Source organism: Cyanistes caeruleus, chromosome 6, assembly GCF_971803275.1.
Source record: "Cyanistes caeruleus chromosome 6, bCyaCae1.hap1.1, whole genome shotgun sequence".
Lineage (NCBI taxonomy): Eukaryota > Metazoa > Chordata > Aves > Passeriformes > Paridae > Cyanistes > Cyanistes caeruleus.
The window spans coordinates 62,784,412-62,801,399 of NC_141706.1; the positions used below are offsets into that span (position 1 = coordinate 62,784,412).

Sequence of the window (16,988 nt, forward strand, 5' to 3'; positions counted from 1 at the left end):
ACTTAAGTACAGTTTAGTGGAAAACCTGACTTTTCACATCCATGTAATGAAATATCTCATAAATATTTTGTTAGATCAGAACCAAAGAGGAGAGCATCTTGCAAAAGCAATTTCAGTGTTTTGCAGCTCGAGATACTCTGTCCATCCCAGAGAAGGCAAGGAACTGCCAAAGATTTACCAGCTTTGACAAGCAGGCACACATCACAGAAAGCAAACACACCAACACACAGAAAGGTGGTTTCACAGTGCCATTAGCTGCTGGTTTCAGACTGGCAAAAGGACAGCAGGAGATGAATGAAGGTTCATTCATGATGAAACAAGGTTGAACAGCAGCAGCAGGTGACTGTGGCTGTGACTCCATCCCTACCATGGGCATTACCAGCACCATCCTTCTCAAGGATTTTCTGCAGCTCAGGCACCTACTCTGAGGCAATTTCCAATTTTTCCTTTAGGACTGGAACTCAGCTGCTGCAAGAACTCTCAAATCTTCCTTCTGCAGAAGATTTCCTTGTGCAGCAGTGGAGAATTCACAGCAGGAGGGTCCCCAAAGGGCCCAAAGCACTGGGTCCCCCAGCACTCAGCAGCACAGCAAGGGGACTAAACAAAGTGTAGCCCTGGGAAACACTTAATGGCACCAGGCAGGGCCTCTGTGGGTCACAAAATGACATTTAAACACTTGGGAAGTGCTTCTCTCTCTTTTTTAATGGATCTGCTGAGAACTACTCTGTGCATTGGGTACAACAGCACTTTTGCCATAATCAGATCTTGTAAAGGTATGAGCAATAAAGCAGACATTTGGGTATTACTGTCCCATCAGCTGAGCCTTCATATGATTCCCTCCAATTGCCCTGAAATATTTATCAGTACATGGATCTGAAATAATATTTAATTTTCAATCAGGTACTCTGCAAGGAAACCCAGCTCAGAAACGCTGCAGTTGAGTTCCTCGAGAGAGAAAATAAAAAAGCAAATTTTGGCTCAATGGTGCTATTTAATAGCAGAGAAAGTACTTACCAGGTGGTCTATTAATTGCAAGGTTTCGGAAATGACTGCCTTTGATCATCTCCACTGACAGTCTCCCTGTAGTGGCATTGTATGACAGTCCCACGAGCAGCTCTGGCACCCCTCCATGTGACAGGGACTGTGTTGAGGAAGCGCTATCACTGTGAGAGATTGCTGACAGACTCAGCTGAGAATCTGCACTCTGCAGGGAAAGAGCACCGAGAGAATCATCAGGACATTCACCACCCCCCTCCTTAATTTATATCTCGTGGCCTTGTTTAGTAAGATGTCTCTGAAGAAATTACAATAATTGAGAATTAATTATGCTGGGGCACCAGAAGAATCAGAGCATCACTTTTACAAAAACACATCTCTGAACTTTCTCTTTAAAGATGAGGAACTCTGAGTGAAGTGTTATCACGAGTGTAAATCAAAGCCTCTGAGATGAGCAAACATCCTACTACACTAATACTCTGTGCATCTCCTTGATAATGGCTTTTGGATGGAATACACTTTTCAGTTTGGCAGTTTCTGGCCTTGTACTGTGAATTTTCTTACTTTCTCTCCTTGCTACCACAACGCTTTCACTATTCTCCACTTCACCTGGAGTAGGAGGTTTTATTCATTTCACGTGCACAGCCTCTCTCTGAGCTTTTTGCAGACAATGAATCATGACAGAGCTCATCTACACAAATTGATTGGCATAGCCAGAGCTGGATACAACTGTGATGTGCATGGAAAATCAAGAAGCAGCACAGCCAGTTCCTCTTCACATGACCCACCTCTCCACTTCCATCTGCCATGTAGAGGAGCCTTACTAAGCATTCCTGGCAAGATGGAAACTGCACAGTGGAGATCCACGGGCTGGTATCTAGGGCCAAATGAGGTAGCTGCTGCACTGGCAGTACCAGCACAGTGGTGCACAAGGATCTTATGGAAATTGAGACTAATTATGCCTTGGTGCTTCCCAGACCAGCCTGCTGTATCTGAACGGCACAGCATGTGGTGTGACTGGTGCAGATGTAGTAGATCCACACGGTTTTGTGGAAGCTTGCTAGCTGAGCTGTTAATAAAACACAGCTTTGCACAGGGAAGAAAAGCCCTGTGCTTCCTCTTACTGATAACTTCTGTAGTGACAGCAGGTCAGATCCACCAGTCACACACACACACTGAATAAAAGACTTCAGGAACACCATATTCACCAAAAACCAGTGTTATGGACTCCATCTGCCCTTCATCAAACTTACACTCAGGTTGCTCCTTGGCTCCAAGAGCAGCGTCACCTTCACCTCCCCTTCCTGGCTGATGCCGCTCAGGTAGAACAGCTGCTCCCCCATCATCTTCTCCCCAACCACCTTGTGCACGGCGTAGAGGCGGAAGCGAACGGCCTGGCTGCTCAGCTCCTGAGCTTCCAGCTTGCTGAAGGTGATTTTGTCCTGGAAGACGGGGATGGGTCCTCTCTGCACACTCGTCTTACCCCTCTGTCTCTTGCCCGGCATCAGAACCGCGTGCACCTGCCAGGTGTTCACGCCACTGCGGTCCTTGTCTGGGATGTCCCTGGCCTCCAGGACAGTGGCTATGAGCTTTTGGCTTGAGGATTTATAGGTGAAGATGACATCCAGGTCACCACATTTGCAGATGGGCTCATGGGCACCGTGATGGGCTGGAGCAATGCTCGCTTCGTTGTGCTCCTGCAAAGAGAAGGAAGAAGTGAAACCTCCACTGGAGTTCAACTGCCTCTATGATTCCAAATCCACTTAAAAAGAAATTTTTCTCCTCACTTGTGCCTGCAAGCATAGGCAGTTGCTGTGTGATTTATGGATCCCACTATTTCTGGAAAGGCAAATGATTAATTGCCTGATTTTGTGTAATAGTCCCCATAAGCTCTAGTAAGCAACAGCACTTGTTGAAACATTTCCAGCAAAAAGTTTCATCAATATTTAAGTGTTTTGCAGGAGATGGTTAATTTGGCAAACATTCTACATAGAGAAAAACTAAACAAAGGGATTTTTACATTTCATTCAGGTCAATATTGAGGCACCAGCAAAACATTTTGACCTACTTAACCTGTTACTTTGAACATACACTGGAATTGTTTTTCAAGGTGGATTTTCCTTTTTTTTACATTATTAAAATCAAACAATTCATCCAAATCTGCAAACTTTTTTGATATTTTGTTCTGCTAGAAATTAAAAAAAAACCCAAAAAGCTGTGTTCAATTTGAAGAGGAAATCACCATGTCAGAATTTCTTGTGGAATGGAAATTCCATTTCTAGATGCTATCCCGTAATTCAATAGTTTTTCTATTGCAAAAGCAATGATAATGGAGAAAAGCAGTCTGATTAAATACATATTGATTCTTTATACCCTTCTAAAATCTCCCAAGAGAGGCATCTGTTCCTTCTGTTCAGTTTGGGTACTAATACATTCAGAATAAAAAATTCAAAATAAACAATCACAACATGTGCAGACCAATTCACACACAATCTTTTACCTACTTTTAAAACAAAAACCATCTTGATAAAACAAGATAAAACCATGGATGCTCACCTTACCTTTTGCTGAGTGGGTGTGTGGGTTTCTGTTCAACAGTGCTTTTTTATCTTAGAGCTAGAATGTGCTTCATATGATAAAGGGGTTGCTATAGTGATCAATGATTTGTATTTAAACATGAGTATACACTGTACTAGGGAAAGATTTTCAGTTAATAGCCAGAAGGTGAATTAAGGCCTGTCACCACCATCTGAGTCACCCTCCTCCTCAAACATTTATCTTCTTTTCACATTTCAAGTAACACTTCTTTCCAACACAGGAATCTTTTTGTTCAGAGAACAGATGATGGGCCACGGGACGTCTGGTGTTAAGTCCCTTCTGAAGTGTCTGGGGTGGTGTGTCTCAAACAGGGCCTCGGATAAACATCAAAATTGTTGTTTACTTCCTGTCAATCTACTTTTGAAGTGCTCAGATTCATCTGCTATGACATGCAAAGCTCCAGATTTTCACATTTTTCAGAGGTGTTTAAGACTTGTGCGCATGAACACAAAAGTCCAAGCGTGCAGATTAGAGACCAGCTGTTGTATGTCTTGCAGAAGTAATGTCAAAGGGAGAACAACACACAAAATTACTTGCTTGGCTATGGAAACACCTTTCTGTATGAACAGCAGGCTGCTAAAAACAAAAATGCAAGGCAGCCCAGGTTGCCTGGAGAGAGCGTGGAGTTACAAAAACGTGAAGTGCTCCTGTGTAGCAGTCAAGTTATTTCTGTCTGTCTGATAAAATAATATTCAATATGGGATGGGATTGTGCTTGACTCGTATTTCCCTCCACATTTTCATCCTTCCACACTTTTATCTGTGAGTTTGAGTTTGAATCAAGGCACATTTAAGGACTGCTGCTGAGGTGTGGAGACAACTGTGCTTGAGGCATAGCTTTGCTTTCATGTCTGAGCCGGAAAATGTGAACTCCAGTGCATCAGCACAAACCCACAGGAATGAAAATCCTAGAGTCACTTTCCTGCCTGAGCATATCACTTTCTGCAGTGTGTAAGGCAGACTGAAGGTCAAATGTCTGCATTTTGACCTAACAGCCAGAAAATATTTGGATTTCAGGAAATCTCAAATTGTGCTACTAGAGCTGTGGCCAAATCCACTGCAGAGAAAACTGCATGAACTGGAGGCGAAGAGGGAAAGGGAAATGCCAAACTCCTTGGCAGTAAGATTTCCATGGGAAACCAAGCTTTGGAGACCTCATGGCCTGGCCCTTCCCAAGAGCACTGTGCTATCCAGGACTCACCCCCATGCAGGTTTGCTACACATCTACAGATCCTCCTTCTGTGGAAGTCATTGACAGAATTCCCCTCTGCCTTTGGAACCCAGCTGGGCTGCAAGTGATTTCTGAATGTGCTGGGTATGTAGACACTTGAATTGGAATCCAAGGAAAGATTGGGGTTTAGATGCTCCATCTGAGTGTTTTTTCTTTCCCTCTTCCCACCACAATTATTGAGAGGCCAAGCCAAGTATTCTCATTGATACTGTACATCTAACCCTGTCATTCAGGACAGCAAACATCCACTTCACTAAGTAAAATAAGTCCATTTCTGCCAGAGAAACCTGAAAGAGCAGCTAATTATGGACAAGGCTTGAAATGGTACTTGTGGTTCCACTGCAGGAGCATAAAATTACCATTTCTGTCTCTAAAGAGAGGTCCTTTGAGTGGAGCATAATAACACTTGGACATTTCTGGCATGTCAGAACATTTAGTTCCTGCAATAAAAAGTCTTTCATTAATCCACACAATACCTTTGAATGAGAAGCTGCTTGTAAGAGATAAACTGTGTCTTGGGCATTTCTGCTCCAGTATGCTGGAACCCTTCTTTGCATTTTTAAAATGTAGACCCCAGGAGCAAAATGAGCCATGCATTCCAAAGAAATACAAGAGGACACCGGAGACACTGCGGCACACGTGAACCGTGGCAAAGCACATCAAACGTGGAAAAGAAGAAATGAGCCTCAGATGGGGCTCAGAGAGCAGACAGAGTGTGTCAGAAACACAGCAAAGAGAGGGCAGGGCTGCAGGCACACACAGCTGCCATGTGGTGAATGGTGTTTTGTGAGATTGGGTTGTTCAGAAAACCAAAATGCTGCTCCAAACACTCCTCAGGGCTGGAGCATCTGCACCAAGGAGCTGCCTTCCAGCTCTGAACTGGCTGCAGGCAGCCTGCTCCAAGGATAGGGACCTTCCCTCAAAGCCTTGTTGCTCAGAGTCCAATGGAGGTATGGATTTCCACAGCTCTCTTTTAACTCAGGGAGAAGATATGACCTTTGTGCTGTTCTTTTAATATGTCTGATGCAGGCTGATATTTTCCCAGAAATTTAATCCCGTGGTAAGATAACAAAAATCAACTTATCATGCAGAGAGATTAGAAGAGAAAAGGGGGAGGCAGAGTCATCAGGTGTTTATAAAGCCCTAAAATCTTAAATGTTTCCTTGAGGATTCAAAATAAAATAAAGCTGATGGAAAGCAGACTTGGGTTCTCTCCTTCCCTAAAATTTTGCCTGGTATCACTGGGGACAAGATTATGATCACTTATCCAGGTCACAGGCCAGCCCCCACCATTTGCCTCAAGCTTTTCAGATTATTCCCATTGTCTGAGCCATAGAAACTACCTGGCAAAAGAGGCAGATCTGACCCAGTGATCACACACCGTGTCCTGGGACACACACCCTGCACCTGCAGCCAGTGACCAAGCCCTGGGCCACCACAGAGAGCTCTTTGCTAAATGGCAGCAAATGCTGCTGGGTAGCTAAAGTTCCAACTTCAGCTCAGAGGCTGCAGTCAGAAACCAAGCAATGAAAGTGTTTCTGTGAATCAGTGTTAGTAGCAAGAGGTAAAATACCAGGAAAAAGGGGAAACACAAAGGAAGAGGTGTATGCTCATGCACACAAGCACACAGAAGCACCGTCATCTCGCGCTGCGCTGATCAATTTTTCACTTCATTTCTCCTCTAACCTTTTTTGGCCCCCAATATCCTTCAAAAGCTTTCACCATGTGTAATAAATGACAATCCACTGTACCTCAGGGCTCCAAGCCGATGAGCTGTCAGTAGCATCATTTACTTCCAATCCCTGGCTGGCAAATGCTGTCTCCATTTCCAGACGTGTGTCTCCATATCCTTCCCTGTGTGACTGGCTGACACCATCCCCAGTTCTGGGCTCCATCCTGGGCCCTTTGTGCTGCCCACTGCCCTTACTCCTGGTTGTTCTTGAATCAACAGATACGTGGTCATCTTCACGGCAGGAAAGGTTTTCTTGGTAACTCAGTTGGCTTAGTCCATCCAGATCTAACAATTTTCAGTAAGAAAACAATTTCAGAGGGATTAGAACAAATTCCTCCCCCTTCCAAAATGTGCCTGTCTCTCCTTTCTTTTATTTTTTTTCTAACTTTCCCCTAATCTCCAGTGCTTACAACAGACAGTTTCTGTTTCTTGCAGCACTGAACCTATAAAATAGCCAATCCTGATTAAATCAGCATTTTATAGAGGGAACATGGCTATTTCTCGCCCCATCCTGAACTGAGAAACACATTGCCTTTACTTGAACAAGTTACCCACAAAATGGAAGTGTCAGTGGAGTGTCTGGGATATTCAAGTGCAGACCCAAAGCAATCTCTTCTATGAAAACACAAATCAAACTACAGAAAAGCACAGCAGAGGCCTGATGAACAGGAATCACCATTTCCTCCTGGTCAGGAGGAGGAGATGACAAGGTTTAGCATTGTCCTCAAGAGCATGGTGCTGGTGAGGAAAGCAGCTTCACAGACATAACAGGGGGCCAGCATTACCCTCTCACCCATCCCTGAGAGCTTAGGTGAGCATGGCCAGCTCCAAAAACCAACCAGGAATCTCTAAAATCTGTGCTTGGGCTGAATTGTCCTCCCAAGGACAACTGAGGGGAGATGTGTTACCTAATTTCCTAACTGCTTTTATTAGTTTCAATTAATCTTGTCCTACTCACACGTACTCCATGGGCTAGAGTAAGCTTCATTAATGAGAATAAAATAATTCTCTCTGCTTCACACCACTGGTTCCTTTTCTACACCACTGAAATCTCTGCTATGAACACAGGGTGCTTTTTTCTACTTGAAAGCACCAGTGAGAGCTCTCTGGGTGGAGCAGCACAGATAATTACACATCCAGGGACGTGTAATTAATGATGAAAAAACACCATGATTTGGCCTTGGATGTGTTCTGCAAGCACTTTCAGAAGAAAACCAGGGACATTCCTCCTCCTAATGCATCTCATGATGAGCCTTGCTTCAGGAACATGGAAAGACAGATTCTGCCTTCATCTCTTTCAAATAAGAAAAAGCAGTCACAGTGAAGGAATGAGCTGTACTTCCAGACAGCTGATGACAGCAATGAAAACAGAACAATCTCCTTTGCAAACAGAGCTATTTGGGGTTTAAAGGTTTCACAGAGGAAGGTGAGGTTGGAAGGAGCCTCTGGAAGTCATCTTGTCCCCTCCCCTGCTCAAGAAGGGCTTGCTTTGTTCCTGTGAAGGTCACTACTAAAGAATAGTAATTTTTTTTTCAAATTTTGTCTCAAATTCAAATTTTAAAAAATAGTATTAATTACTGTGTTTAATAGAAAACTATTAGTTTGCTTTTGCTAAATGAATCAATGTTTTTGTTCCCTGTCTGATAAATGAGATCAAGAACCTGGTGGCAACTGACATGGAGAAGGCTGAAGTGCCCAATAACTTTTTGTGTCTCAGTTTTCACTGTCAGCTGCTTGTCCCACATCTCTCAAGTCTGTGAATCTCCAGGCAGGGACTGGAGGAATGAAGTCTTCATCTTAGGAGAAAATCAGGTCTGAGAGCCATGAAAATCCATGGCACCTGATGAGATGCATTCCAGGATCCTGAGGGAACTGACACATGCAGGACAGACATGGACCTGCTAGAGCAGGTCCAAAGCAGGGCCATGAAAATTGTCTGAGGGCTGAAACACCTTTTGCATGAGGACAGGCTGAGAGACTTGGGGTTGTTCCTCCTGGAGAGCAGAAGGGGTCAGGAACACCTTATTGCTGCTTTTCAACACTTGAAGGGGGATTACAAGAAGGAAGGAGAGACGCTTTGTGCCAAGGCCTGTAGTGACAGGGCAAGGGTAATATTTTAAACTGAAACAGGTGAATTTAGGTTGGATACAAGGAGGAAATTCTTTCCTGTGAGGTGGTGAGACCACTGGCACAGGCTGATCAGAGAAGCTGTGGGCACCCAGCTTTGGATGTGTTCAAGGCCAGGCTGGATGTGACTCTGAATAACTTGATCAAGGCAGGGGGGTAGAACTAGATAAATTTCAAAAGTCCTTTCCATCCTGAGCCATTCTATGATCCTCTACACATCTCTCTGTCTTAGAATAAAAAGCCCAAATATTTATGAGCAGAAGAAATTCTATGTTTGGCATTATCAGCAAATATACTATTTCTGATGCTTATCTGCTCCGCACACACACGCAGAATTCCAACAAGAGGAGTGGGGATTATACTCAGGAACATTTCCTGCAGGTGAACAGAAGTCCTTATTCCTGTCCTTGGCTGCTTTTTCCATTTAAGAACTCAGAAATTAGGAGAATAACTTTATCCCCTTTCTTCAACTATGAACAATCTCCACTCTTCCTCCCAGTAAAATGCTTCAAGCACAGGCACTTCAACCAAGAAGTCTGAGAGCACCTCACAGCTTTGTAATTATGATCCTCTTCCTCATGGGAGATGGTCCTTCAGGAGCAAAGAGGGATCCAAATTCATATCTCTCAAATTCCAGGTGAATGCTCTTCTCACTCCCTTCTGAAATGTAAAACCCATCTCTTCTTCTCGTGTTCATCCTCCCATCTGGCAGACCCAGTTCTGAACTGAGAGCCCTCATTGTCTCACCTCTGCCCTGAGCTGAAAGGCTTCAGTGTGGGTAGAAAGTATTTTTATTTTTTTGGCCATTACTCCCCTTCTTCTCTACAGTCAGAAAACAGAAAGAACTCAACAAAAGAGCATAAGCAAGAAATAAAATAACAGAAATTCCACGCTTTTACTGAGACTGAATGGATACAGGCACTCCTTAAGGCATTTAATTAGCAAGCCAATGTCTAATACACTTTTAAACAGTGGGTCATCCATCAAAGCACACACCACACAGCAGGCTTTCAGAATAAAATGCTTCTGTAGTAAGAAATTATCCTCACACAATTGTCTTGTGGGTTTGACTCCTGCTGGGATAATATCTAGATCAATAATAGAGGAATTTTCAAAAACTACATTAAAGCCATAAAAGTCTACCCGTAACAGGAGAACTCCAGAAATATATTAATAGAGCAAGCCATCTCCCTGAGACTCAGGCACAAAATGAATGTGTTAGGAAAGCAAATGTAGTATTCAGGGGAAGTAAAGAAAAAAGGTGATTCACCCAAACCAATCAGAGAAACAGTCTGGCTTTTTCTTTAAATTTAGAGCAGTTTGGTAAGAGATAATCACGTATAAATACCAGTATTAGATGATCATTACAGGTAATAGACCGACCACACAGACTAGAACAACTACACCTCTCCAATTACATCCGTTCCAACATTATGTTCACAAAATAAATGTTGAAAACAAAAGTTCCTCCTGTAAAGGAAAAGGTCAGAGCAGTAAAATGCCTGTAATTTACCTGAGAGATCTTTAAGGAAGAAAATGTCAACCGTCTTATGAATACCTGACGTGAATAAACAGCACAGCATCAGGGACAGAGGTTGAGACAGCATTATCTGAACTTTAATTAGCCAAGATTCCCTGCAGAGCAATAGCAGACAATTCAATGATTAAGGCAGGTAGTACTGTACAATGAAAAATGCGATTTTCCTTAAGAATTCTGTCTCCCAAATTTTCCCTTTCAGGTCATATGTTCACAATCCAGGAAGGAGGCAGGGGGGGATGCTGGGTAGCAGAAATCATCAATAAATCAGAAAAGTCTGTGTTCAGGGTTGGAGAACTGAAAAAACTGCCAGATGAAAGTATGAGCATGACCTCCTAAAAGAACCCTAACAGGAACTGGGATATAGAAGCATGTCTCCAAAGATACAAGGAATGCTTGGCACATCCAACACTGAAAACCAGGCTGGAAAATGTTGTACAGTCCCTCCTCACATTGGCAGGCAAATGTTCTGGCTAATTTACAGTACCTTTCTTTTTTTTTTTTTTTTCAATGACACACAATCTCTCAGTTCTATGAATCTTTATATTGTGCCAAAGAAATGTCCTGAGAGGTCTCATCACTTCCTAAAACCCAACTGCCACAGTTAAATGATGGGGACAGGTAGATCTTGCTAAATTAGCACCACACAGTTCATTAACCAGCAAGAAACATAGATGAAGAATTTATGTGTGCCTGTTACCTGTGCTGACCAAGGCCGTGTTTGCTATGTGAACTCTGAGGAATCATTGTGCTTCCATGCCAGAAAAAAATAAAATAAAATAAAAATTTAAAGAATTTAAGAAGGATGTATTTGCTTTGAGAGAAATTAGATCCCTTCTTTAACCTGTATATAAACTCATGATGAAAGTTAAGAACCTGTTTAAATATAGTCTGGAGGAAGAAAGGATTTCAGGATGAACCTAGGTACTTCTGGACCTGAAATCCTCCTAGCTACAAGCAGTGATTTTCCAAACCCCTTTTCCTATAAGACAGCAGAGCTATGGATTAGTGGGCCTGAGGCACATTTGCTCTCACACAGCAGCAATTCTTTTGCCTGGTCCCCACTACAGCCCCAGTTCCAAACCACTCTGCAGTACCCCTGAACCCCTTGCACTGAGACAAACCCACAGGGACACCAAGCACTGCTCCTGCCCCTGCTTATTTTGAGATTAGCCACCAAAAGAGCACTAAAAAATTTCACAGAAGAGCCTCAAAGGAGCAGAATCATTATCTAATTACAATAAATCTAAACAAAAATGGCTTGTAAATTTTAGGGGTTAAAGAGAAAAAGGATCTTCCATTTCAAGTGACATTATGCAATCAGGCCAAGATTGTTTAATTTACCACATGCTGGGTAATAGTCTGAGAAGGCTCCATGTTTCCAGAACTAAAATGGGCTCTTTATTAACAGGGTGATTTGCAGAGAGGCTGTGGGCAGAGCTGGCATTCGAGCCTGTTCAACTCCCCAGAGCATCCTCCAAACACTTCCTTCACGCTGTGTGCACTCCAGGATCTATTCAGCTTAATACAGAGACTTTTTAACAGGTGAAAAGTTAAAGCTAAATGAGTCCAAAGTGCAGACTCTCACGACAGTGAAAACAGAAGCCGAGGGTCAAGGAAACTCTCCTGTAAGAACACGATGTGAGAAGACTCTGCCGTATGCCAAGTCTGAGTGGGAGAGAAGTTATTCAGGGCTCTCCAAGATGCTCAGCTCCGCTCTGTGCCTGACTTTGCTATGGATTTTGGATTATGTAACAAATGAAAACTACCAGCAATATGTGTGAAAGGTCTGTTGGGAGTACACAAGGAGAAGAGAAGTCTCAGGCAAAGTCTGAACATGCCATGACCCCAGTCTGGACTCAGCACTTCCAAAATGTCTTTCATTCTTCCCACCCAGAGGATCTGCTCAGCTGGAGCAGTGTGTGATACACCCTTGGGGCACAGTGATGGCTTTACATCCACAAATCTTTATGTTTTGTGATCGTGGCACCAGTTAGGTACCTCTGAAAATAAAAGTAAGATCAGCTCTGCACCGTGTTGTACCAGAAGAGCTAGATGGAGAGACATATCTTCAAATATTCTAATTGGAGGGTGAATTAAATTCAAGCAATTATATTTCAAAATTAAAACATTCTATTGAACTAAAAACAAAGGGCACTTTTATGGCTCTTCCCTCTGATGAACTTCTCCAGATTTTAGAATGTGTTCAGGCCAATTTTCTAAATAGCTATGTTTTTAAATGTATTTCATCTCTGTTTGTATAAAAGAGTCATTACATTAGTCCATGGAAGATCATAAAATTCTTCCCTTCTGTGCCATAAATTTTTAGTTTCTGACATTGCCTGACATTTGGCGTATGCTCTGGCAAATGATACAGCATAATTCATTCAATGTTCACCTTGTGTTTGTGAAGATGTTACAAAAGGAGACATTCAGCTTCTGCTAAAAGGCTTGCTAAAGAGATAACTTAATGTGGCACAGATAAAACATAATTGCAACCAAGTCCTTTTGCAGCTGCAGTCATTACTCTGGAAAAATTTCCAATAAAAATCCACGAGAATCCATGTGGGTTAAGGAAACAGAATGCAATAGCAATATGCAATTAATGGAAAGATCTTAATGGTCCTCAACAAGTCATGGACCTGGACACTCCCCTCTAAGTATTTTAGCTGCAGGTAAAATCAGGAAATCAAATTTAGGAAGAGAGGATGGAAGAACTAGGACTTGTTCTCCACAGCAAAAGAACCTCTCTGTGTTGAGGCTACAAATCTCAAGACTCCAGCTTCTTTAGCCTTTCCCCATGGAAGCAGCAGCTCTGCATCCAGACACCTCTGCTCCTTGTGGCTGGAGGGCAAGTGGCTGAATTTGGGTCTACACATCTGCTTTTTATTCAGATACTTCTGATCAAAAGCTATGTGACACAGAGGTCTCAAACTGCTTAATCACATCATGCTCATTGCCTGAAGATGCTGCCTGCTCATCTTCCTCCCTGTTATCTCTTCACCAGGAGAGAAACACAACTTGGGCTTTAGACAATCTGCTGCTCCTGGCCAAGAGGCCAGGACACAGCACACTTCTGACTCTCAGGTGCACCCTCTGGGGAGGAAACATGACCAAGGATTTAGGGAGGGCTGGGACATGAAACATGAGGATCACCTGCTTCTTCAAACCTCTGGAAAGCTTGGTGATGTCATATTGTGTCAGCATCATTTACACATTATTAACCCTGCTCAGCTCTGCATGTTAACCTACTTTTTCTTTTTCTAAATGAAGATTCCTAACAGAGCAAAACACAAAGTCACAACACACAGAAGAACCACTTGTAAAATCATTTGCATGTGCAAAAACGAAGTAGTAAATAAAGGACTTGAAAACTTTTTCATGCTTCCATTCCCCTGCAGCCCCTGCTGAGGTGGGGGGAGAACTTCTCTTGTGCAAAAAACAGCAGCTCAGGTGTGACCTGCTCAGGGCAGAGCCACAAACACATAAATATGGCACGTGGCTAACAGGCACTGCTGGCTCCATCTGCCAGCAGCAGACGAGCTCTGGGGACCAATGTAAATTATAACCTTTAAAAGTGAAGATAAGGCGTTTGAGCACGTCCCCGTGCTGCCCTTGCCCTCCTGCTGCCACCACGTGTGGTCCATGGGGGATGGCTGTACCCTCACCAGCGCTGAGCACCCTCCAGATGGGGGAAGGAGGGCTCAGGACATGCTGTATATTCCTGTCCTGGCTCGGTCAGGATGGAAACACGGTGACATTTTGCTGATGTCCCTGCCAGCAGCAGCAGGGGAGCACAGCAGCAGGATGCTGGAGCGCTGGGGTGGCAGCAGTCGCTGTGCACACTCGGGTTTGGGTGTGAACAGCCCAGCTGTCGAGGCTGGTCAGGCCACTGCTCACTCTGCAGCACGAAGGGCATGGTTTGGTTGCCAAGACTCTCTTTGATAATCTCCATGGCAAACCCCAGCAGCTGAGCAAACAGGTGGAGAGGGAGGCTCTGCCGTTTTGGGAGGGAAAGCACCTTCCTCCACCTCAGACCTAACATCAGCCTCAGGTGAGGGAACTGGCACCTGCTTTTACAGACTCTGCTAGGTCTATTAAAAATATGCAGGATAAACTTAATGGCAAGTGCTGTCACAGCTCCATAAATCTGCTGCACTCCTCCCCCAGGACAAAGCACCAAGTCCAGCTGATCCCAGCAGAAGACAACTCCTTTCATGCCACCACACTGGTAGGTTTGACCCTCTTGTCTGGTGTGCCACAGTTTGACAACAAGCCTGCTCTTCGTGCTGGAAAACTGCTCTGAGTTGGAGGAAAAAAGCTGTGTTCCTGCTCTGATAAAAGTGAAAATTTTTTAAACATTAGTTTGCAAATGGTTGGTGACCAGCTGTCGTAAAATTTGATTGCTTTTATGTAAGCTATTAAAAATAACCTTCTTTGAAATTTTCTTAGATAAAAATTATTTCAAGCTGTAATAACCCCATGGCCTAAATGTGATCTACTCAAATAATCAAAATACATAAAAATAAACATTAATTTTCAGCATAATACATGCATTTCTACTTGCAGTTCATGTAAGGTCTACAAAATTTATCTGATTGCTCAACAAAGGCTATAAAGGTATGTTAATACATGTATATTTTTTGGGTGATTAAGATAAAAATAGAAAAATTACCTTAGTTTATCAAAAGTCCATGTTACACTCAAACAACTTTCTAAAAATCTTGTGTAAAATAACATCTTTAGTGATTAGACCACACCTTTCACCATTTTCTCAACTGTAACATTAAAATCCTGGGTCCATGGGTGTGAGGCTGTAAAGTTAGATAAGTGGGCTTTAACAGAGTGTGAAATTCTGATTACCACAAGAAATTTTGCAAAGGCCATGTGGATGCAGGACTCCTGGACAGCTCCTGTCAGGACACTGACCCACCTGCAACCCCCTATAAACCACAGCAGAGCCCTTTGCTAAGGGAGGAGGAGAAGGCTGCGGGGATGGAGGGGAGAAGCTCGGCATGGTGTGATTTATTATTGGCTGCTTGACTTTGATTTCAACTTCCCCAATCCCCAAGGCACGACTGCATCGCTTGTTATGACAGTGGCTGCTATTCCTCACAAACATTTGGAAGCACACAGGCTAATTAAACGGTGGCACTGGGGAATCTGCAGCAAAAGCCTGATGTGCCTGCTGCTGAATCGCTGCCTGAGCAGCGACAGCTCCCTGTCAACTTAATATCTCTGTATTAATAACAGTAACTTAACCCAGGGGAGAGGAAAACGATCACCATTCAAACACACAAGTGGCCTGATTAGCAAAGGACAAGGGGGAAGCATTTTCTACATCACCATGGAAACTTAAATAAAGGGCCCATAATTACAATCTAAATTCTGGAAAGATAATGAATACATCTTGAGATCTGCAGATGTTGTGTAGCATATACATATTTCTAGCAACTTCAACTCAATTACTTCTATGCAGCATCTGTTTTACAAATCAACTTCCCACTGCTCATAACGAGGCATGTGGGATTTTTAATTTATTTTTTTTTCCTCAGAGGAGACAGTGGGGGAAGAGGAAGGGTGACCCCTTTTTTCTGGAAAGGTATTTCAAACTACCACTATTTATTTAGAAATTTCAAACACCCAGTTACAAAGTTAGCTTACAGGCATCCAAATACACCAAGCTAAAATGCATGAAATAAATAATTCAAGAATTCTCTGTGGTGTTACCAAGTAGAAAGAATAACTCATCATTTGCTTTAAGCTTACCCAAGGAAAAAAAAAATACTGAATAAAATACATCATGTAGGTGTGAAATACAGAGGTACCGAATACATCTTGTCTGCCTGTGTGTTAAAAGAACAACAACAAACAACAGTCATTTTGTCTGAACAATGGAACCTTTCCAAATGCCAAATTTCTGGTCTTCCTACACATTTAATGCTGCCTTTCTGCGTCCACTTTTTTCTTAGAGATTTTGGTTCTGCTCTACGGAAGTTTCAATGGGAACATCACCAAGCCCTGAAGGAAGCAAGAGTAGTACACAAAAAAAACCATCATTTGATCACATAACCAAGACAATATCAGTACATCCATGCATAATGCATAGACTCAGAGCATCCCAGGAGCACTCAGTGCCATGTTCCTTGCTTTTGCAGAAGCAGTCACACAGGCCTGGCCTTAAAATTTTCATGATCAGGATGACAGAGAGGAGCAGTGATCTGCAACAGCTCCCACCTCAGCAAAACCCAGAACTGCACACAGAAAGAAAAGCTTTTCTTTGGAAAACTGGAAAGGTCTGTGGCAAGCGAGGGACTTGTTAAAGCATCTCAGGAAAAGGAGGAACATTTTGTACAGGGAACACGCAGCAACTCACACGGAGCTGCAATTCCTGGGTGGCTGCAGCTCTGTGGCAGTTCTCAGTCTGGAGCCTTCTTCCTGCTCATGCTCTCAGCCCCTTGAGCTGGGAATTCAAACTGGAGCACAGAGAGCAGGACCTGCCTGATTTAGGCTTGACTAAGGAAGAGGGCACCCAATCCAAGCCATTCCCTTAGATCCCAAATGTGTTAAAAAATGCTGGAGTAAACCCACGCTTCTACACACTGACAGGACACCCCTGACTAACACACACTGGTCATTTACTGCTGAGGGGGATTTCTCCTTGCACCATCCCTATGTGTTTTCACTCCTTCCTGCCAGGTCTAACAAACAGGGAATATTTGGTGTCCAGTGCTGAAGGTGAGGTTTGCCCCACTCTGCTGAGTGTCA

General features: G+C 43.2%; 1 protein-coding gene across 6 annotated transcripts in view; it reads right to left on the bottom strand.

Annotated features, from left to right (window-relative positions):
• SYT16 (synaptotagmin 16) overlaps positions 1 to 16,988 on the bottom strand; it is an 89,392-nt gene that overhangs the window by 12,183 nt on the left and 60,221 nt on the right. For 5 of the 6 annotated variants that reach the window (XM_086892419.1, XM_086892415.1, XM_086892418.1 and 2 more), the window contains 3 exons: positions 6,576 to 6,841; positions 2,250 to 2,693; positions 1,015 to 1,204 (listed from right to left, as the gene is read on the bottom strand). In XM_086892419.1, coding sequence (XP_086748545.1) covers positions 1,015 to 1,204; positions 2,250 to 2,693; positions 6,576 to 6,719 — 778 coding nt within the window. In that variant the 5' untranslated portion in view covers positions 6,720 to 6,841. Of the gene's footprint in view, positions 1 to 696; positions 874 to 1,010; positions 1,205 to 2,249; positions 2,694 to 6,575; positions 6,842 to 16,988 lie in introns of those variants that run through there. The other variant, XM_086892417.1, reaches the window with a different exon arrangement.